Source organism: Neophocaena asiaeorientalis, unplaced genomic scaffold (assembly GCF_003031525.2).
Source record: "Neophocaena asiaeorientalis asiaeorientalis breed wild unplaced genomic scaffold, Neophocaena_asiaeorientalis_V1.1 scaffold240, whole genome shotgun sequence".
NCBI lineage: Eukaryota > Metazoa > Chordata > Mammalia > Artiodactyla > Phocoenidae > Neophocaena > Neophocaena asiaeorientalis.
In genome coordinates this window covers 6,426,559-6,448,593 of record NW_020185331.1, presented here as the reverse complement: position 1 = coordinate 6,448,593, position 22,035 = coordinate 6,426,559, and the positions used below count along the sequence as shown (strand labels likewise).

Sequence of the window (22,035 nt, the reverse complement as noted above, 5' to 3'; positions counted from 1 at the left end):
GATACTGATGTTATCGATATTGATGTCCACTTTAGTAGCATAGATGTAGCTTCAGCTGTGAGCGATTCTCCTGAAGACAGATCAGAACTCTGGGAGATCCCAGAAGCCTCATTCTTTACAGGCATGATTCCCGAGGGGAAGCTTTCCTTAATAGGACATTTTCTTGATGTTGATTAAGTCTAGTGATTCCCCATTTTAGAACATTTTAAAAAATTAAGATATGTTTTAAATACTATTTAAATAACTTCTGAAAAGGGTATTCCATTCCGTATAAGGGTGAGGGCAGCCCCCCACCCCCCCACCGCCTCCCAGGATGGGCAGGCCTGGTGGGAGCTGATTGCTTCTTGTGGGGTTGGAGAAGCTCATGCTGGGCAACTCACCCTAACACCCTCCCACCCCCACCCGCACCCTCACATCGCCCCCCGGGAGGCTCTGCGTGGCCTCCTGGGTCAGTAGGAAGCTGCTCTTCCTGAGGAACAGCAGTCCAGGAGTGAGGTGTGGCAGGGCTGGGGCACTTCCTCCTGTGAATCAGTCTGAGCTGGAATGGGGTGATCCAGCTCTAATAGCTCTACTTTCCTCAGCAGAGCCACCCCCCTTCTCTGACTTCACTCCCCACTGCTACCTCAACCCTGGCTCCTAGGTTTCTGTTTTCCTGAGGGCATTGCCTCAGGGACAGAGTTATCTTTTCTCTGTATAGTGCTTTCCAGCTTTCAGCAGCTCTCCCACATTACCTTACTTAATCTTCCCAACACCCTGTAAGTCCAGAGAAGGGTCCTTATCAGAATCCCCATTCTTAAATCTGCTCATTCCAAGTCCCTCAGTCCAGGGAGCATCCTGACATATGTGTTTGTTTGCATACTTTTTTTTTTTCTCCTTCTTCCTTTTTTCCCCTTTCTTCCTCTTTTTTCCTTTCTTTCTCTTTGATTTTAGATTTACTGTTGAACATGAAGGTGAAACCCATTTGATGGCTGCTTCCCTCTTACTGGAGCTGGCTGAGAAAGGAACCTTGGTTATGTTTGCCTTTGAGAACAGACAGTGTTTCCATTCATAAACTAGATTTACTCTCTTGCTAGCTTTGCCTTACAGTTTTATTTCTTTTGTTTTTTTCCCCTATGGTTGGGTGAAGGAATGTGAAACCCAAGATAGAAAACAAGAAACACAAGAGGAAAGAGTCCTCGGGTTTGATCACTTGTGCCTCCCTCAAGAATATAATGAATAAGAGAAATTTTATGAATGTGTTATGAATATTTAAGATGAAAGTTGCTCCTTGAAAGCAAGGGATTCCAGCTTTTCTTTCTATCATGGCCCCCGTAAACCACCTCCCGAGGGAATATGCCTGTGGGTGGACTTCAGAGCAGTGAGCTACTTAGGGACAGAACTGGTTTGACAGCTGGCCACGTATCAAAAGCGACACTCTATTGGTGTAGGGATGAGGATTGTTATGAAATCTTTAGAAACTATCCTAAAGACTAATTTGGGTGTCTGGATGACACAACCTCTGTTTTACTTAACATTTCTTTCCGAACTGTTTTTCCTATTTAGGTAACCAGAGAAGACAAAGAATTACACAGAAAGATCCACCAGATCATTCAAGAAGACTGCCAGAAACCAAATCGTAAGTGGTGTAATGTACATGTGTCTCGGTGCCCTGGAGGGGGCTGTTCCCTCCCGGAGAGCACTAGATGGAGAGTCAGGAAACCTGGGACCTTTCCCAGTAACAACGTGGAAGCATGACTGGTCAAGATACCTGCCCTCTCTGAGCCTCAGACTCCTCCTTCCTAAAGTGAGCGTTAGCCTTGCACAGTTGTTCTGACATGGGCCACACGTAAGAGTCAACCTTGGAGCTTTTTTGAACATACAATACTCAGGTCCCACCCCTAGGGATTCTGATTCACTAGGGGCTGGGATGGGGGCTAGACAGGCGAGCTCCTCAAGTGATTCTGATACAGCAAGGTCAGCTGTTACGCTAGGACTTTTTAACATCCTTCTGGTTTCGTGTCCTCTGTAATTTGTGTTATTTCTTGTTCCACTCTTCCTTCTTGTCTCTGAACCCAAACCTGACATTTTCCTCTCTTCTAACATCAAGCCCTTCAACGTTGGGAGGAATGGTTCTAGACATTACAGTTTGTGAACAGTGTAATTCAGTCATCCTGAAACCTGATAATTTGCAAAAGAAATGGTTGAGAAAATAGTTGGTTTTAGTGGAGTTAGATCAGCCCCTAGTGGTTAGAAACTCAAACTGTAGAGATTCTGATAACAGACATTACCATTTTCATACTAGTTAGAAAGAGAAGAAAGCATAAGTCCTATGTTTAAATCCTGTGTAAACTGATCGCTCTTAAAGGTGACTTTTCAAAGTCTACCTTTTGCAAACATGTGCTATTAACAAATGTTGGCATATGTCAACAAATGACGCCAGAAGGAAAGTGGAAAGGCTTGTTAGTGAGCACAGGCCTCCTCATTCTGCTTTCTTTCTCTCCCAGGAGGTCCACCTCCAGTCCTTAAAGCCCATATATCCCTGGGGCCTGGACCTGTTCCAGGCTGAGTCAGCAGGTGGAGCTGGACCAGATCTCCAGCCCTGGTGTTTATGGTATGCAGCCTTATTTAGCTTTTAAGGACCCATGAAGTCACCTCCCAGAGTGGTGTGACAACAGGTCTTAAAATAAACTGAAAGCAATCTCTTATTTTAATGCAAGGTTTCTAACTATTGTTCACTTCATTCAGAACAAGAAGGATAAATATCCTTTAGTTGGGGGAAAAACCACCTATCCACAATTTAAGGAGCTTTTTAGAGCTGTGAAATGTGGGATTCTTCAACCAAGAAGGGATGAGAGGAGAGGCTGGTCCCCAGGTGACATTCCTGCACTCATGGTAGTCCCAAGCCATCTGGCTAGACTCTTATTTTGATGTGTATTAGGAACAGAGTGGATTAAAGTGATCCTAGGGCCTGCTGAAGCAAATGAAAGCAATTCACACTTCATTTCTTAGGAGAACCAAACAGCCTTGGTGACCTGAGGGTCTATAAAGTGGCAGGTTATATATCCACTTCTAATCCACAGGCCAGCTTCTGCTTTGGTGAGTGTGTGTGTCAAGGTGGACAGGCTCTTGTTCTCAGTCTATAAATGGGAGCCTTTAAAAAACATAAGCCAATTCCCTGGAACTAGTAAACTCCCAGGAGACAAATTCTGGAGCATGAGTAACTGAGAATACCAGTAAACATACCTTGTAGGAACTGTCAGAGTCTGTTGCAGCCACCCCTTTTCATAAGAAATACCTATGACATTAAAACATTATTCTGAATAATGTATGCACAGGATAAAAAGTCAAAAAGTACAAAAACACACACAGAAAAAGTGAGACTCCCTCCCAACACCGAGCCCCAGGCTCCGTGTTCCCCTTTCCAAAGGCAGTGGGTGTTACTAGTTTCTGGCATATCCTTCTAGAGATGTTATATGCACTTATAAGCATGTTTGTATAGTTTATCCTTTCTAAAAAACATAAGTAAAGCTTAGCATACAATACTCAGTGTTTTATAGCTTGTATTTTAAATCTAACGTTGGCTTGTAGCAGCCATTCAGCAACAGTATGTGTAAAAGTACCTGTCTTTTTAATGGCTGCACAGTATTCCACGATATGTATTGATAGATATTCGACCATTTATTTAAGTATTCCTACTGAACCTTTAGTTTGTTTCTAACCTTTCAGTATGAAACACAGCATTGAGTTTTCCTTGGCAGTATGATTGGTAGGAGAACTTAAAACCTTTAGTTACTTATGAATATTTCAGCAGAGGGTAAACCTACAATAATGAAAGGATTATAAACATGGGCCAGTTTTCGGTCCCTAAAGCACTGATATAGGGTTTGTCTGAAGATGGCCCGCATGGCATAGTTGTGAAGAGCTGGGCTCTGGAGCCACCTTGCTTGGGTTTGAATCCCAGCTCTGCCACTTTGTAGCTGTGTGGCCTTGAGCAAGTCTGTGCCTCAGTTTCTTTATACGCAAAGCAGGGATAATAATCGTACCTACATCGTGGGTTGTTATGAGGATGAAATAAATTGGTGTTTTGTGAAACTCTTAGGAATATGGCAGAGTAAGAACACCAAGAATCCTTCCCTCCACTTAGACAACAATTGCATCTGTCTGATGTAGCTATTTTGGAACTCTGGAGTCTATCAAGGTTAGCAACTTCCAGAGGAAGGTTTGGACAATGAATTGGGGTTAATTTCAGTCAATTTTCAGATCTTAGTAGCAGCTACTTATCCCCCATCCCCAGCTACATGGCAGGGGGCTGTGCATGTGTTTCTGGAGCAGTTTGTACAGAGCTTGTGGGAGCTAGCGGGGACAAAAGGACCCAGTCCTCCATGTATCAGGGATTTGTGCTCTGATCACCAGTTGCTGCTTCTGATCACAGAGGTGCAGGCAGATAGGTGGGTGGCCATTGTTGTACCTCCTCCCATTGTTGTAAGCTGCTCACCCAACAGCTGAAGTGACTTCCAGGAGATTTAAAAGACTGGCACCCTTTTTTTTAAACCCCTTCGTTTCTCTTTTTTACCCCTTTTGGAGCCAGAAAAGAAAGACTAGAACATTCAAAAGCACCTGCATATATGGGTAAAATTAGAAAGCGACCACACATGCCCAGGGAAAGTCACAGGCTCAGAAATAGACCTGAGAAGACCTTAGGTTTCCATCTCAGGCTGCTCCTTGGCACAGAAACAGCCTACAACAACCAAAAAAATAAAAACAATAACAAAAAGCAGCAAACACCACAGAAGGTGAAGAATCTAATCTCCAGAGTTACCACATTATTAGATTCAAATGTCCAGTTTTCAACTAAAAACGAAAGACATTCAAAGAGACAGGAAACTATGGCCCGTTCAAAGGGAAAAATAAGCAACAGAAACTGTCCCTGAAAAAGACCTGATGGCAGATTTATTACCCAAAGACTCTGAAACAGTTGTCTTAAAGATGCTTAAGAAAATGATGGGTGAACAAAATAGAAAATATCAATACAGAGACACAAAAGCTAAAAAGAAACCAAAAAGAAATTCTGAAAAGTACAGTAACTGAAGTGAAAAGTTTACCAGTGATTCAAAGGCAAATTTGAGCAGGAAAAATCTGAAGAAAAGTGAACAGAACCTAAATAACCTGTGGGACATCATCAAATGGACCAACATATGCATTGTGGGAGTCCCAGAAGAAGAAAGGGGCAGAGAGAATATTTGAAGAAATAATGGCTGAAAACGGCCCTAATAGGATGAAGGATATGAATATAAACATCCAAGGAGCTCAGTGAACTCCAGTTAAGATGAACTCAAAGAGAGCACACCAAGACACATTATAATCAAACTTTTGAGAGTCAAAACAAAAGAAAGAATCTTGAAAGCTACAAGAGAAAAACAACTTGTCACATCAGTAAGATGATCAGATTTCTTATCTGCAACTTTGGAGGCTGGAAGGCAGTAGGCTGATATATTCAAAATGCTAAAAGAAAAATAACCTGTAAACCAAGAATCTTAGGAGCCTAATACACTTAAAAGAATTATTAGTCTGTGTTCTTGGGCACAGTGTATAAAGTTGTGGTTTTGTGACATCAACAACTGAAAGGGGTGGGGACAGAGCTGCAAAGGAGAAGTAACAGAGGTTTTATATATTATTGAAGTTAAACTAGAATAAATTCAAATTAGTGTGTTATAACTATAGGATGCTAAATGTAATCCCTGTGGTAACCACAAAGAAAATAGCTCTAGAATATACACAAAAGGAAATTTTAATCATTTCACTATTAAAAAAATCAACTAAACACAAAAGAAGACAGTAATGCAGGAATTGAGGGACCAAAAGCTATAAGGCATATAGAAAACAAATAGCAAAATGACAGATGTAAGTCCCTCTTATCAGTAATTAGGTTAAATGTAAATGGATTGAACTCTCCAATCAAAAGACAGAGATTGGCAGAATGGATTGAAAAAAAAACCCCAAGAACTCCAACTGTATGCCAACTACAAGAAACTCACTTTAGATCCAAAAGCACAGATAGGTTGAAAGTGAAAGGACAGAAAAATATATCCCATGCAAATAGTAACCAAAAGAGAACAGGGGCAGTTATACTAATATCAGACAAAATAAATTTTAAATCAAAAATGTTGCAAGAGGGCTTCCTTGGTGGCGCAGTGGTTAAGAATCCGCCTGCCAATACAGGGGACACGGGTTCGATCCCTGGTCCGGGAAGATCCCACGTGCTGCGGAGCAACTAAGCCCATGCGCCACAACTACTGAGCCCACGTGCCACAACTACTGAAGCCCACGCGGCTAGAACCCATGCTCCGCAACAAGAGAAGCCACGACAATGAGAAGCTTGCACACCCCAACGAAGAGTAGCCCCCGCTCACCACAACTAGAGAAAGCCTGCACACAGCAATGAAGACCCAACACAGCCAATAAATAAATAACTAAATAAGAAAAATGTTGCAGGAGACAAAGAAGGACATTATATATTAATAAAAGGTTCAATACAGCCAGAAGACATAGTAATTTTAAACATTTTGTACCTAATGACAGACCGTCAAAATATATGAAGCAAAAACTGACGGAATTGAAAGAAGTAAGTGGTTCTATGATAATAGTTGGAGATTTCAGTATCCCACTGTCAATAACGGATAGAACAACTAGACAGAAGGTAAGGAAATAGAGGACTTAAATAACACAATAAATCAGCTAGATCTAACAGACGCACACAAAAGACTACCTGACAACAGCATACATACAGCATACAACATGTACGTGAGACCTTTTCCAGGAGAGACCATTAATTAAGTCTCAATAGATTTTAATAGGTAAATATCATACAAAGTATCTTCTCCAACCAGCATCTTCTGAAGTTAAAAGTCAATAACAGAAGTAAAACTGAAAAATTAACAAATTTGTGGGAATTAAACAACACACTCTTCACCAGTAGACTAAAGAAGAAATCATATGGGAAATTAGAAAATACTTAGAGATGAATGAAAACAAAATTCCAAAGTACCAAAACTTCTAGGACACAGAAGAGCTTTGTATGAGGGGAACTGTATAGCTAAGAACACTTATAGAACTTTACAATTTAAGGAACTAGAAAAAGAAGAAGAAAGTAACTCAAAGCTAGCAGAAGGAAGGAAATAATAAAGATTAGAGCACAAATAAATGAAATAGAGAATAGAAAAACAATAGAGAAAATCAATGAAACCAAAAGTTGGTTCTTTGAAAAGATCCCTAAAATTGCCAAACATTTAGCTAGGTAGACTAAGAAAAAAGAGAAAAAACTCCAGTTACTAAAATCAGAAATGAAAATGAGGACATTAGTACTGATTCTACAGAAATAAAAAGGATTATAACAAAGTACTGTAAACAATTGTACGCCAACAAATTGGATAACCAGGTGAAATGGAAATTCCTAGAAACACAAAACCTACCAAGACTAAATCCTGAAGAAATAGAAAGTCTGAATAGATACATAGTACGGAGATTGAATCAATAATCAAAAATCTCCCAACAAAGAAAAGCCTTGGACCTGATGGCTTCACTGGTGAATTCCAAACATTTAAAGAACTAACACCAATCCTTCTCCCCACGTGAATGGAAGGTCACTTAGTGAACAGCCTTACCAGGCAACCCTCGACGGCAGAATGGCCTTTGTGAAGAATTAGTTTAAGGCCTTTGGGTCAGTCAGCATTGCTGACCACATATGCCTGTAAGTCACCTTGAGCCCTGAGCCTGAGCACCCAGGTCTTAAAAGAACTAAGATCACAAGCCGAGCAGTGCTGAAATTCCCAGGGCTTCCTCTCTGCTGTGTGCAAGCCCAGTCTGGTTGGAGTCCTTCACCCTCCGTCATCAACCCTTCCTCTCGGGAAGAGTCAAAGCTTCTTTAGAGCAGGGACAAGGTTATGTGCATCTTCTTAGGTTATGGATATGACGATAGAATCATAGTAATTCTCCATGGAAGAAGCCCCCACCATGGGTCTCCTTTCACCCACACAACCATGAGTGAAGTGGGTGCTTTTCTTCCCATTTAACAGATGAGGATGCGGACTGAGAGACCTGGACCACTTTGCCCCAGTCATAGAGCCAGCATTTTTATTCGGGTCCTTTGGACTCCAGAGTCAGCTCTCTGTCTGCACTCTGTACTTGCTCCTCCTTGCTCAGCGCTGCACATGTAGTAGGTGTTCAGGGAATCTTGATCGAATGAATGTTGAAGAAATAGCCTGGAAATGTGGAGACCAGGGGAGGTGGCGAGTTTCCCAACAGTAACCCAGTCGGGAGGAACAATGAGTTGACTAGCCACTAGAGGTCAGAATTTGCAGGTCTTTGTTAGCCCAGGACCACTGCCTGTGAGCATCCCTGACCCTTAGAGCTGGGAAGGACCTCAGAGGTGCCCCCCAGCCCCACTCCCCATGGGTCAGAAAACTGAGGCTTAAAGATGCAGTGACTTGCCCAAAGCCACAAAGGTGCACAGAATCTCAAGCATGCTTTGCCCATCACCACAACCCCTCTTTGAGGATTTTCCTGGAGCCTAAAGCATTTTATCACCTGAAAACAACATTCAGTGACTGTGCAGAGCACTAGTGGGCCAGATGCTGGGGATATGGCGGTGAGAGGCCTGGCCCTGTGAATGGGGCTTTGGTGGAAACTGGGGAGGGTTTGTTTCCAGGAATGAGGTTTGACTTTGACTCGATGTTACAAATAAATTTTACATCATCACCTAGGAAATTATATAATTTGATTATAAATTTTATTTCAACTATACATATGCATGTATAGTTGAATATAAAGTTTCTCAATGTTTATCGTACCTGAAAGGCAATACATTCTGTAATCTCATATTCTAGTCTGTTTGGTAAGAAAAGAATGCTAACCACAACCCACTAAATTGATTTCATGATCCTCTAATGGTCACAACTTCAGTATGACCACCACTACTCCAAATCATTGATTTCTAGGAAAGCGGCCACTCGTCCTGGACTGCTACGAATGGTCTCACTTGTTTTGGGTAGAGGGTGAGAGGTTCCTAGAATACAGCCGTCACAGGCAGACTTTTTGGAAGCCTAGGCAGAGAAGAGTGAGAACAGGCCAAAGGTCACCACCGCAGTCCCACCGTCCAGGAGTTACAGAAGGAATTTGGAGGCTGCTGCAAGCCGGCTCTGCTGTCAGCCACAAGAGGGCTCCCGCCTGGGAAGCTAGGGGGTTAGAACTGAATGCACGTGCTCGTACATGTAACTTCATTAGAGAAAAAAGCCTACCAAGCACTAAATCCCCACTGGGTTATGAGTATAAAATTATTGATTGGGAATCCTGGAAGGTTGAAGGCCTGCATCCCCGAGCAGTGGTCCATGGCACAGACCTGAGAACAGGTGTTTTGGTTCGTTCTCACTGATAAGCTAGACCAGTGCATCTCCTACTTAAATGTACATAAGAATCATCTGGGGATCTTATTAAGCTGCAGGTTCTGATCCAGGAACTCTGAAGAAGGACTTCCATTTAGAGGAGAGGACAGGAGAGAGAGAGGAGGGTCTGACAGGTGTGTCCAAGCTTAGCCAACTCCCTTTTTCCTGCAGACGTGGAGAAGGGCTGCCACTTCCTGCACATCCTGGCCTGTGCTCGCCTGAGCCTCAGCCCAGTCCTGAGTGAAACTGTCCTGCGGCAGGTGCTGGAGCTCTTGGAGGACCAGAGTGACATCGTCAGCACCACAGGGAACTACTACACTGCGTTCTGAGGAGAGGCCGGCAGGCAGCACGAGTGGAGCGGGGGAGGAGGAGAAAACAGGTGGCGTTCACTCCCGGGCTCTGATTTTAACATGGTGCTGAGGCTTATAGGCCTGGTGGCAATTATCTCATAATAAACTATGAAATATGGTAATTTGAAGAATGGAACTTGGTATGAATTCTGGAGGCTGCCTTCTGCCTGCTGTATCCTGGGAGAAAAGACTTCTCTCAGCCACGACATACAAGAAAACCCTTCTCATTGGCCTCCTGGCTGGACCAAGCATCACTCACAGAGCAGAAGAGGAAGAAACTGTTGATAGCAGAACTGGTTGGAAGCTCTGTTGTGGTAAAGGGGCATCCCGTGGAAAAGGCGCTCGTACTGCGGGAGCTGAAGAGCATACAGATCACAAGTTCAGACACTTTTTAAAACTTCAGACTATCATGTACTTTCTTGGTGTATGTTGATGGTTAAGAACCTGGTATAGCGGACTAGTTCTCCCTGGATGAGTGTCGCTGACCTACAGTTTCTGTGGGTCGAACACCAGTGATGGGTCCAGAGTCTTGGGTTGAATTCTGTCTACAGACCAACGCATCGACAGGAATAAACAGGATCCAAGGCATGGCTCTGTATTTGTCGTTTTCCTTATTTTCCTTCTGAATCAAAAGGTGCTTCAGTACATTTCCCTGTGCTTGAGGACACTGTGACTAAATGCATTATCCCTTAATACCCTGAAGTTCTTGGCAGAGGCTGCTGACCAATTACTTGGCAGTGGTAGATGTTATTCTCAAGGTTACCATTGAACGTGCAGGATGTCCTGACAACATCCAAACACTCAGTATTTGCCCAGACAGGTGATGGGTCATGCTTTTGCTCGGAACAGCAAGGTAAAGGGAAAAAATCCGGGGTATGTACTAGGCTTGTTCTTACAGGACGATGACAAATCCAGCCAGCGAAAACAAAGTTCGGAGGAAGACATGGCGTTAATTCCAGTCATTTCACAAAAGGCACATCTGCCTTTGGCTGCTGCATTTGCACTTGATGTGATAAGCTTTTAATGGCTCTGCTGGAGAGCCTGCAGGCCTGGTGCGTTGTGCTGCTCTGTGTGGAAATGGAGTGGCTTTACACTTAGAAATTGGCTGTAGCTCCATATGTCAGACCAAAAGCTAGTACCGACAGATTGCTTCCTGTCTTGGACTTTTCTGACTTGCCCTAAACCTCTGTGCCTGGTTCCTAACAGCGATTACCCAGAAAGCTGCCCCGTGTTGAGAAGGGTCCCTGTAGAACAGAATTTACCTGGAATGACATCCTAGTAGTTCTTCCGTAAGGTCGGCAGCTGATCCGTATTGAATACATCTCAGATGACTGGAGCTGCCGGGAAGGAGTCTTGCACCAGAACATAAAAAGGGCACATCCTTGCCCACAGCTGCCCCACTTCTAGGGTTTATCCCAAGGAGATGGTCACATAGATGGGAGAGGATGAATGCACACGATGCCCATTGCTGTGTAATTTAAAATTCTGTAATTGGGAAAAATATTTGTCTATAGAGGAAAATTAATTATGGTAATGTACACTATGAAATACTATGCAGCCATTAATTTAATGGAGCAGACAGATATTTTCACCATGGAGCAGGATTCCCAGTAGATTTAGTGGGAAGAAAATTGAGTTTTAGTGGGAAGAAAATTGAGATCTGTTTATATAATACCACTGATCTGAAACTACCTGTGTGTGTATGTATATATCTAAACAGAGAGCGTGTTTCTGCATATCCATCTGTATAAATGTAGTGTGTATACACGTACATACAGTTGACCACTCCACTCCTAGGGTTTGGTCCCAGGCCTCTTTTCCGTTTAGCTTGCTCCCATGGGGATCTCAGCCAGTCTCAGATCATCTGTATGCTGACAAACTCCCCAGTTTACATCCAGTTCGGAGCTCCTCGAACTTCTGAGCTACACTCAGCCTTCTGCTGACAGTCCTACTTAGGTGTCCAACAGACATCACACACATAAGATGCCCAAAGCCAGGCCCCCTACCACCCCTGACCCCAAATGTGCTTCTTCTGAAGTTTTCCCTGATTCAGGAAAAGGCAGCTCCATCTTTCAGGTTGCTCAGGCCAAACCCGTTGACTCCTTTCTCTCACACCCCACATCCGACCTGCGCACAATGGCGGCAGCATCTCACTCCTCCGCCGCCGCCACCTGGGGTATTGTGGGGCCTCCTGCTGCCCTCCCTGCGCCCCTGGCCCCCCCTCAGTTCACTGTCAGCACAGCAGCACAGCTTGACTCAGACTCTGCTGTCCTCTGCTTCCGGCACCTGAGGTAGCACAGTGTCACCAGGGTTCTGCTCTGCAGGGCCTCCTCTCCTGCCATTTCCCCTTCTCTGCTCAGCTTCTCAGGCCCTGCTGTTCCTCACACACGCCAGAGACATTCCTGACTCAGGGCCTTTGGCCTTGCTGTTTCCTCTGCCTGGAATGTTCTTCACCTGGATAACCATGTGGTGGGCTTCCCCCTCCCCTCCTTTGGGTCATTCCTTGAGTGTCACCTTTTCAGTGAGGCCTGCCAACCAACCCCTTCTCCCTCCTCCCCAGAACTCCACAGTACTTATTTTTCTCCACATTCCTTGTCACCGTGGAACACATTCCATACGTTTCTTACTTACCCTGCTTACTATTCAATATTTATTCTCCCTAATAGAAAAAATGCTCCATGAGGGCAGAACTTTTTCTCTGTTTTGTTTCCTACTGTGCCTGGCACATCTTCCAAGCAATACCACTTCTATGTGTGTGTCTGGCTGCCCTCCACCTGCTAATAGCTGCCTCTCTTTCCTGGGGGACTTTCTCCAATGTCTTGGAAGGCTGTTCAGGCTGGAAGTACTCAGAATTAACACCCACCAGGGGCAGTCTCAGCCAGTGGGACCTGGGGTATAAATACTTCTGCTCCCTCACCCTTCCACTGAGATATCTCTGAGGCTCCTGTTCTACAGCACTTTCCAGAGTTTCTCTGTGGGATTAAGCTCCATCCACCCACAGCAGCAGCTAACTTGATGATCACCCTTAATTGGCTACCTTACCCTCCTGTCTTACTTTCCCACTCTCCATTACCTTTTGCTGCACCTTGCAAATGAATTGCTTCTTTTCTGATCCTTGTCTCAGGGTCAGCTTCTGGATGAACTATGTTCACAAATATATTTGACAAATTCTTATGAATAATTATGCACATCAAACAGAGATTACCAGAAATGCTCACCAGAGTGACACACTTATTACCCCTGAAAAGTGAGATGTCAGATGCTTTTTAACCTACATATCTATACTTTGATAGTTTTACAATTAGCAAGTGTCATTATATAGAAATAACAAAGCCATCTCTCCCTTCCCACCCCCCACTCACATAACCTAAATCATGAGTGAACCAAGAATGCGATGAGACTCTTTCCTCCACAGCAACAGAAGAACTATGAGAAGTTGAGGGAAGCTCTTGGAAAACTCTCTGGGGCTACAGTTGGGTCACCGCTCATGTACCAAAGAGCAACCAAGGGGTTCGCCTGAAAAGGAGGGAAGCTGAGCAGACATCCTCCCCCTCTCTCGGTGCGTACATGTTTCAGGAGCTGTGAACACTGTGTATAGTTAATGTAGGCGAGAAGACAAATAGTGTTCTGTCTGGTCGAGGGTTTGTTTGAAGATCCATGATTATCCCCATCTGGTAAGCTACCATTGCTTCTCATCCCTAAAAGACACTTCTTTCTAATTATTTCCCCCTCTGATAGTGTGCCAGGACACTGGCTGGGAGAAAGCCGAGCGGAAAGAAGTCTATTCAGTGATGAGGAACCCAAGACTTGGTGCCAAGGATGAAAACCAAGCAAACTTGTAATTTTCCACTGGAGAAAACATCCACACTTTTTTATTAGCTTGGTCTCTTCTCTACAAGTGGCCTGTAGAGCAACTGCCCCCAGAAAAGCACCTCATTGTTTCCTTACTAGATTTACAAGAAGCACACAGGCAAACTCAGGAAGACCGTGGTGAGGCTTGCTGGAGAAGACAGCAGCAGGCACTGGGGAGAGAAGCAGGACCAACCTGAAATCAACCTGAAGGGAAATCATGTCTGTGGACAAAGAACCTTGCAATAGAGTTTTCGTTTGCATAACAGTCTACTGATTGAGGCTCTAAATGTGATCCCAAACTCCCACATAAGTGAGTTTTTACTTAATCCAGAATTTAAAAAAAAAAACCAGCCTATTTTTATTGAACTTTTATTAGGTAAACGCAAACAGATCAGTCCCAGGGTTTACGTGTTCACAAGAATTCTAAATCAAACCCCAAATTCCTGAAGAGACTCCAGCCTCTCCCTGTATGTCAAATTAAAAAGATAGGTTTGGGCTTCCCTGGTGGCGCAGTGGTTGAGAGTCCGCCTGCCGATGCAGGGAACACGGGTTTGTGCCCCGGTCTGGGAAGATCCCACATGCCACGGAGCGGCTGGGCCCGTGAGCCGTGGCCGCTGAGCCTGCGCATCCAGAGTCTGCGCTCCGCAGCGGGAGAGGCCACAACAGTGAGAGGCTCGTGTACTGCAAGAAAAAAAAAAAAAGATAGGTTTTACTTTGAAACGTCAAAAGAGGAATTTTGAAGACTGCATAATAGCCCTAGTTTTTTTTTTAGATAGAAACAGTAAAGTCGTGTCTCATTAATTCAGACTGATGTGGTGAAAGGTTTGTGTAAACTAGTGAAAAACCTGGGTTTGAAATAGTGCCATTTTATGACTTTCAGTCTACCCAGTGTTTCATATTATGTCTGAATTACTATATGGGAACAGGTTTGCTGCTCTGAGGAAAGCTGCTTTAATGAATAAGAATTATTTAAATTATATATCATTTGGTATTATTCAGTATCATTTAATTTTTATGTATTATGTACCATTTAATATTAATAGGTGATTTTAAAGTACTTGAATTTAAGAGATTTGAAAACATAGCTCCATACAAAAGCTTGTACACAAATGTTCACAGCAGTATTATTCCTAATAACCAAAAAGTGGAAACTACCCAAATGTCCAACTACTAATGAATGGATAAAAAGATGTGGTATATTCATACAATGGAACATTATTCAGCCATAAAAAGGAATGAGGTACTGATACGTGTTACAGCATGGATGAACCTTGAAAACAGTATGCTAAGTGAAAGAAGTCAGATACAAGAGGCCACATGTTGTGTGATTCCATTTATATGAAATGTGCAGAACGGGCAAATCCATGAAGACAAAAAATAGATTAGTAGGGGCAGGAGGAGAGTTGGTGGTACAGGGTTTCTTTTTGGGGTGACAGAAATTTTCTGGAATTAGGCAGTGATGATGTATGCACGACCCTGAATATACCCCAAACCACTGAAATGTGGGATTCCTCACAGTGTGCCCTGTTCCCAGGGCGGGCATCCCAAGGAAGAGCACACCCCAGACGGAAGCTGCATGGCCATTTTGAGCAGAGCCCCAGAAGCCGCACAGTGTCACTTCCATGGCATTCTGATTGTCAGGGCTGTCACAGAGTCACAAGCTCACCCACACTTTGTGAGGTCAGCAGTCTTCATCAGTGTGCATCTGAGGGGTAAAAACAATTTCTGGGTTTTGTTGACATTTTTACGTCTTTAGGTATGAGTGGCGTCAAGCATCTGTTCATTCCAGGCAACCTTGAGACAGATGCATTATGCCCTGGACGTTAGCCATTGCTTCCAGCAGAGGCTGAGGGAGGCCCGGGTCGTATGTTCTAGCAGCGGTGTCAGCTGCAGAAACAGGCCAAGGCCGGACACTGAGGTCCTAGCTAATACACAGCTGGAATAAACATCCTGAAGAACTCAAACCTCAGTGTTCCCAATTTGCTACTTCAAGTGCTTGGACGCATGCCTGCCCAAATGTTATATAATACACGAAGGCAGCAATCTTTTGAAAATCAATCACCATATTATGAACTGAGACCTCTCATAAACCAGACGCCATTCAGCTCTGGTTCAGTGACTCTGTCCCCAGTCAGATAAATGTGAAAAACTAAGGATGTTTTTAAGAAAGTGCTAATTAAGTGGAGAAGATAGTTTTCGTAATAGAAATGGTCTTAATGCTGCTTCCACTTTAATCAGCATAGCCTAATTATCATAATGAGGCGATGCTTGCATTTTCGTCATTGACTGGGGTTTGGTACAGTTAATTGGGGCATTGGGCAACACCCGTTTTGGTAATCGTCTTGGCTAGAAATTGCATCCTCAGGGAGAAGCTTTTTCATTTTTGTTCTGAGGACAAATCAGTGAATGGAGGAAGTAAAGTAGGGGTGAGGACAGAGCATCCGTCCATTGTTTTTAGCTCTACTTTAGAGCAAAGCAACAGCAGTGTCACACAAGCTGTGCTACGTGGCACAGTTAACTTGTGATAAGTACTGAGTTTTCTCATGTACTGAAATTTGTGAATGATTAGTCTATTCTAATATAAATTTGGTGGCAGAATAATATATTGAGCTGTTAGCATGGGATTTGTTTTTCCTGTCTTTTACTTCTTCCGAGCAAGAGGCCAGTCCCTGGAGGCCAAATCCAGAAGTTGTTTGTGGAGACAAGCTGACTTATGTTTTCTGGAAGCCTGGAGCCTGGGAGGGATTGGAGATTAGTGGGCTCCAGGCATTGCAGACCAGAATGTGCTGCCCATGGTGCCTGCAGCAGGTGGCAGGTTGGCAGGACTTCTGTGGAGAGGTTTTGCAGTATCTCTTGCAGACTTAAAGCCTTGGCCTATGATCCCCAGCTTCAGCCGAGATTCCCAAGCTTGGAACGGAAGCTTCTGCAAGCCTCCTTCTCTAAAGGGACACACTGGGGATATCAGCAGAAGACTTGGTCTCAGAAGAGTGGACACATCACCTATTTTCCAGGCACCACGTACCCTCTTATGTGATGGTTTTTCACACATCTCTAGAGAAGGGGAGAGCCTGCCCCACCCAACTACTACCAAAATTATTTTCTTTCCAGCACAGAGAATGAAGGCGCCAAGCCCCAGCTAACTTGAAATAAAAAAAGGAATATGATGTCTCACCCATCTGAGTTTTGGGAGTAGGATTCATATCACTACAGTTAGAATCAAGTCAAGGTGAATTTTTGAACAAGGTCACATTCCCACCCACTTGCATTCCAGAATGGTCTCTTAGTGCTAAAGAAAGGTACAGTGTCATGGTAAGGTTCCAGGGAAATTGCTCATGACCCTCCCCCAGAGCACACTACGCTCGCAAACCACCAGTCCTGCGTCACTGTGGAAACAATTGGAAATTACCGCCTCAGAGGATGGGGGAGGGCAATGTGATAAGAGTTCGTTATGCTTCCTCAGTGAGGTCCACCTTATCATGGACTGAAAATATCACTGTGTCCTGCAACCATCATGTATGCTGATCAGCCAGAGGTGACCTGGACCACACAGGCAAGTGAGCAAAGAGGATCTAACTTAGGAGAAGGCTCCAAACCACCTGAACAGGGAGTCTTCTCCCAACATGAAGAAGCTTGAAAAGGCCTGACTCATCCAGCAGGCAGCCCAGCCCAGCACCTCAGGAAGAGTTAGCAAGCAGCCTGTGTGGTTTCTGTCAAGTCCTAGCTTGTCTTGACCTGGTGGAGGGCAAGAAATAGAAACGCCGCTCCTGAGAATGGCAGCCGCCTTGAGAATGCTGGTATTAGCACTCCGTCAGGGGCTGGGCTCTCAGCCCAAGCACACACCCCGTTGGGGCGAGCCTGAGAGTGGGAGTCATCTGCCTTTTCTGTCCATTTCTTGTGGACCCAGGTAACCAGGGAAAATGGGAGGTGGGCGTGTTCTGAACCTACAGCCAGCTGAGCTCTGGGACTTAACTAGACTTAACTAGCTGTTCCCACGTGTTCCCTCAGAGGTTGCCCCCATCACAGTTCACCTGGAATTCTGTGATGGGCCCAGCAGTAGGCACATAGTGGTGCTTGATAAATGTTTCAGTGGATGGGCAGTGTACTTATTGAGTGCCAACTGTGCGCAAGGCATTGTGCCAGGTGTAGAGGGGATGCCAAGACAAAGCTCCAACCCCGTCTCCAGGGAACTTTCAGTCAAGTGGATCATAGGCACACGCCTACATGACTTAAAACCCATGGGTGCACATGGTATTGTTTGACCCTTGGCGTTTAAAAATATTAGAACTATTATGGTTAAAAATATTAAACCAACATAAAAAAATTAGCTACCATCTGTATTTTTTTTTAAAAATGTAGTGTGTGTAGTGTAGTTTGAAAGACCACAGAAGAAACTGGTATCAGGGTTGGCCTCTTCAGATAGGGAATTGGGAGCAGGGAGTGGGTAGCAGATTTATTGCAATGTTTTGTAATTTTTTTATTGTGTAAAATGCTATACCTCTACAAATAAACAAACAAAAAAAGGATGGGGAATTCGCATCAAAATCCAGCTCTCTGGATTTTCTTTTTTAGAGCATTTTTTAAATTTATTTATTTATTTATTTATTTATTTTATTATTTTTTTGGCTGTGTTGGGTCTTCGTTGCTGCGCGTGGGGTTTCTCTAGTTGCGGCGAGCGGGGCTACTCTTCATTGCGGTGTGCAGGCTTCTCATTGCTGTGGCTTCTCTTGTTGTGGAGCACGGGCTCTAGGCGCGCGGGCTTCAGTAGTTGTGGCATGTGGGCTCAGTAGTTGCGGCTCACGGGCTCTAGAGTGCAGGCTCAGTAGTTGTGGTGCATGGGCTTAGTTGCTCCGTGGCATGTGGGTTATTCCTGGACCAGGGCTCGAACCCATGTCCCCTGCATTGGCAGGCGGATTCTTAACCACTGTGCCACCAGGGAAGTCCTGGATTTTTCCTGGCAACTCAGGATTCTGGCAGTACTGGGAACATTTAGTCTGGAAACAGTGTGTAGGTGGGCAGAAGGGCAGCATTAAAAGATTTTAAGCTGAAGGCTGGCATCAGATTTACATTTTGGAAAGAATATTTTGGCTGCAGAATAGAGGAGCATGGCTCAGGGGCAGGTAGACCAGAGAGACGTGACTGCAGTGATCCAGGGGAAGGTAGTGAGGACCTAAACTGGGACGGTGGCAGGGAGACAGATGACAGAGACATTAATGAAACAGACCTGAGGTGGGTAACTGATTTAGGAGTGAAGGAGTGTGGAAAAGGCCAGGGTAACTCCCAGGTCTGCAAGACACACCACGGTGATTGCCACAGCAGCCTCAAACTAATGGAAGGGAGAGAGGGCTCAGGAGATCTGTGGGCCTTCTCAACTGGATTCAGCAGAAATCCTGAAAGAGCGCATCTCCTGAAATACAAGGAAAAGCCCACAGAGGAAACGCTCTCTCAGAGGCAAATAGCTCCTGTTCCCCATTCCAGGCACCAGTAGTGTCTCAGTGATTTTCCAGAGAAAACAGCCTCTCTGGAGAACACAGCATGGGAGAACTAGAATTTCAAACAGAAAAACTTAATGCTTGTGGTTAAAAAGACAAAGAAGCACCAACTGAGAAGTAGTTTAAATCATATTCCTTTAGGGGATGGATTTTCTTGGATCTGTGTGCATCCTTTACAGCTTTATTAGTCACTGCTAAAGCCCTTTTTGGGTCACAGAGCCGCCGGCAGGGTGCTGTTCCTGGGAGGATTACCTTGAGCAACCAGCCCCAAACAGCAACCCTGCATGTCAACAAGCCGGTCTGCCCTGGCAACATCACCATCCAAGAGGGGGAGCAGGTGCCCCAGCCCTGAGGTTTGAGGCAACCAGTAAATGAACTAACCTAGAGCCTCTGTGATTCTCTTTCCCTATGCATGACAAAATTTTATCTCATTTACTACTTGAATCAGAGTTGAAAATATTTTCCCTTTGAGACTCTGTGGTCAGATATCAATTTATTAACACTGTGGCCTCACCTCAGACTTAGTCCAAGAGGTTTAAGTAAAATCAGGGGCTTCCCTGGTGGCGCAGTGGTTAAGAATCCGCCTGCCAGTGCAGGGGACATGGGTCCGAGCCCTGGCCCGGGAAGATCCCACATATGGCAGAGCAACAAAGCCCGTGAGCCACAACTACTGAGCCTGCGCTCTAGAGCCCGCAAGCCACAATTACTGAAGCCCGCGCTGAGAGCCCGTTCTCTGCAACAAGAGAAGCCACCACAATGAGAAGCCCGCGCACCACAACAGAGAGTAGTAGCCCCTGCTCACTGCAACTAGAGAAAGCCTGCGCACAGCAACAAAGACCCAACACAGCAAAAAATAAATAAATAAATTTATTTTAAAAAAGTAAAATCACACTAATGTTAAGTACTTAATAATAGCTAATGATTATTGAACAGTTATGTATCAATCACCCAACCAACTTAAATCTTCACATAAACCTAAATAGATAGGTACTATTATCATTCCCACTGTACAGATGAGGAAATTGAGGCCAAGACTATCTTGCCCAAGTATATGCAACTAGTAAGTGGAAGAGCCAGGTTTCTACCCAGTGAGCTTAACCACTAGGCTGTACTGCTTTCATGATCAGAGAAGCCTATTCTCTGGTGCCTCTGAACTGTGTACTCAACACGGTGTCTTCAAATTTAGGCTGATATATAGATTTTATTTTTGCTACAGCTGAGCCTGTGCTAAGAACACCACTTCTGATGATAAAGGTTATATGGGATGCTGGGCTGAGTGGGTGGGGTGATATCATGTCACACTGGTGGCAAGGAGGGAGCAGGTATTTACTGAAGCAGGTAGGAAATCTGGGGCAAGGCAGCAAACATTCCTATCTAAACAGCAATATGGTCCCAGAGGAAGACCAAGAGAATATGGTTCAGTAACTTCCAAGGGATTTGGTTTAGCCCATGCAGTATTGGTATTCTCAGGTTGTTTTTTTATATATATATTAAAGATGTTTAATGATGAAATATTTCAAACATACAGAAAATAATGAAGCAGAAAACCTAGATACCACTGAGATGAGGCAGCTGATTAATGTTTTCCCATCTCTGCTTCAGTTCTGTCTCTTGAAAAAAACATGATGTTAGAGATACAGATGAAGCCAAACCCATTCCCTCCTTGCCTCTACTCCCACAGGTAACAGCTACCTTAATGTTGATGTGCATCATTCCAACGCAGGTATTTTATCGTGGCATAGCTTGCAAGTAGTAAATTGTACAAGCCTTAACCATACAGCTTGATGAATTTTTACACATGTAAATAAGACAAGACCCAACACAAGATATAGATCAATAACATGTCCAGGACCTCAGGGGACTTCTTTGCCTCACATTTCAAAAATAAATTGACAGAGTTGCCAACATTTAAAAAAAAATTTTAAATCCTTGTAAAGCAACTCTACTCCAATAAAAATTAATTTAAAAAATAAAATAAAATTCAGTTACTCAAAATAAATGAATAAATAAAAGTTTAAACATCTAGAGATTTAATATAAAATTCCAATTTTCTAGCTTCTCTTGAAATGTTGGGAAATCAGACCACATTAAGCTCATATTCTGGCTTGGAGACAGAGGAGATCTGCCCACTTTAGATGAGGTGTGAGCTCCCTAGTTTACCTACTGCATCCATCATGTCTTATTGTTTATCCAGCCCACTTCATTCGTTTGCATAAGCTAACCTGCGACTCATCCCCTGAAAGGTGCCACCGTATTTATAATATTTCAAAAATACTGCAAATATAAAAAGGCTGAGAACAACTGCCTCATCCATCCTAAAGAAAGCAGAGTTAGCGAAAAAGTGTCCTCCTCGCCAACCTGCTAGGTGATTTGGGAAGCTGCTGACCATGCCATAAAACAAAAAGGAATCTGATTCTCCAGGTCTTTGCTACTCAAAGTGTGGTCCTTGGACCAGCAGCGTCAGCATCATCCAGGAGCATGTTAGAAATACAAAATCTCAGTTCCCTCCCCAGAGCTACTATATTAGTCTGCTAGGGCTGCCATAACAAAGTACCACAGACTGGGTGGCTTAAACAATGGAAATTTATTTTTCATAGTTCTGGAGGCTTGAAGTCCAAGATCAAGGTGTCAGCAGGCTTGGTTTCTTCTGAGGTCTCTCTCTTTGATTTCTCCCTGTGTCTTCACACGGTCTTTCCTCTGTCTGTCTGTGTTCTCTTCTTACAAGTCGTATTAGATTAGAGCCCACTTCAGTGACCTCATTTTACCTTAATTAACTCTTTAAAGACTGTATCTCCAAATGCAGTCACATTCTAAGGTACTGGGGATTAGGACTTCGACATATGAAATTTGAGAAGACACAGTTCAGCCCATAATACCTACCAAACCAGGATTTACATTTTAACAAGATCCCCAGGGCACTTGTGTACA

General features: G+C 43.9%; 1 protein-coding gene across 7 annotated transcripts in view; it reads left to right on the top strand.

Moving 5' to 3' along the window:
• The window catches only part of STN1 (STN1 subunit of CST complex), a 48,764-nt gene that overhangs the window by 26,062 nt on the left and 667 nt on the right, over positions 1-22,035 (top strand). For 4 of the 7 annotated variants that reach the window (XM_024734890.1, XM_024734894.1, XM_024734889.1 and 1 more), the window contains 2 exons: positions 1,543-1,615; positions 9,588-10,354. In XM_024734890.1, coding sequence (XP_024590658.1) covers positions 1,543-1,615; positions 9,588-9,745 — 231 coding nt within the window. In that variant the 3' untranslated portion in view covers positions 9,746-10,354. Of the gene's footprint in view, positions 1-1,542; positions 1,616-9,587; positions 10,355-13,181; positions 13,381-13,504; positions 14,120-22,035 lie in introns of those variants that run through there. The other 3 variants (XR_003001798.1, XM_024734895.1, XM_024734893.1) reach the window with 3 other exon arrangements.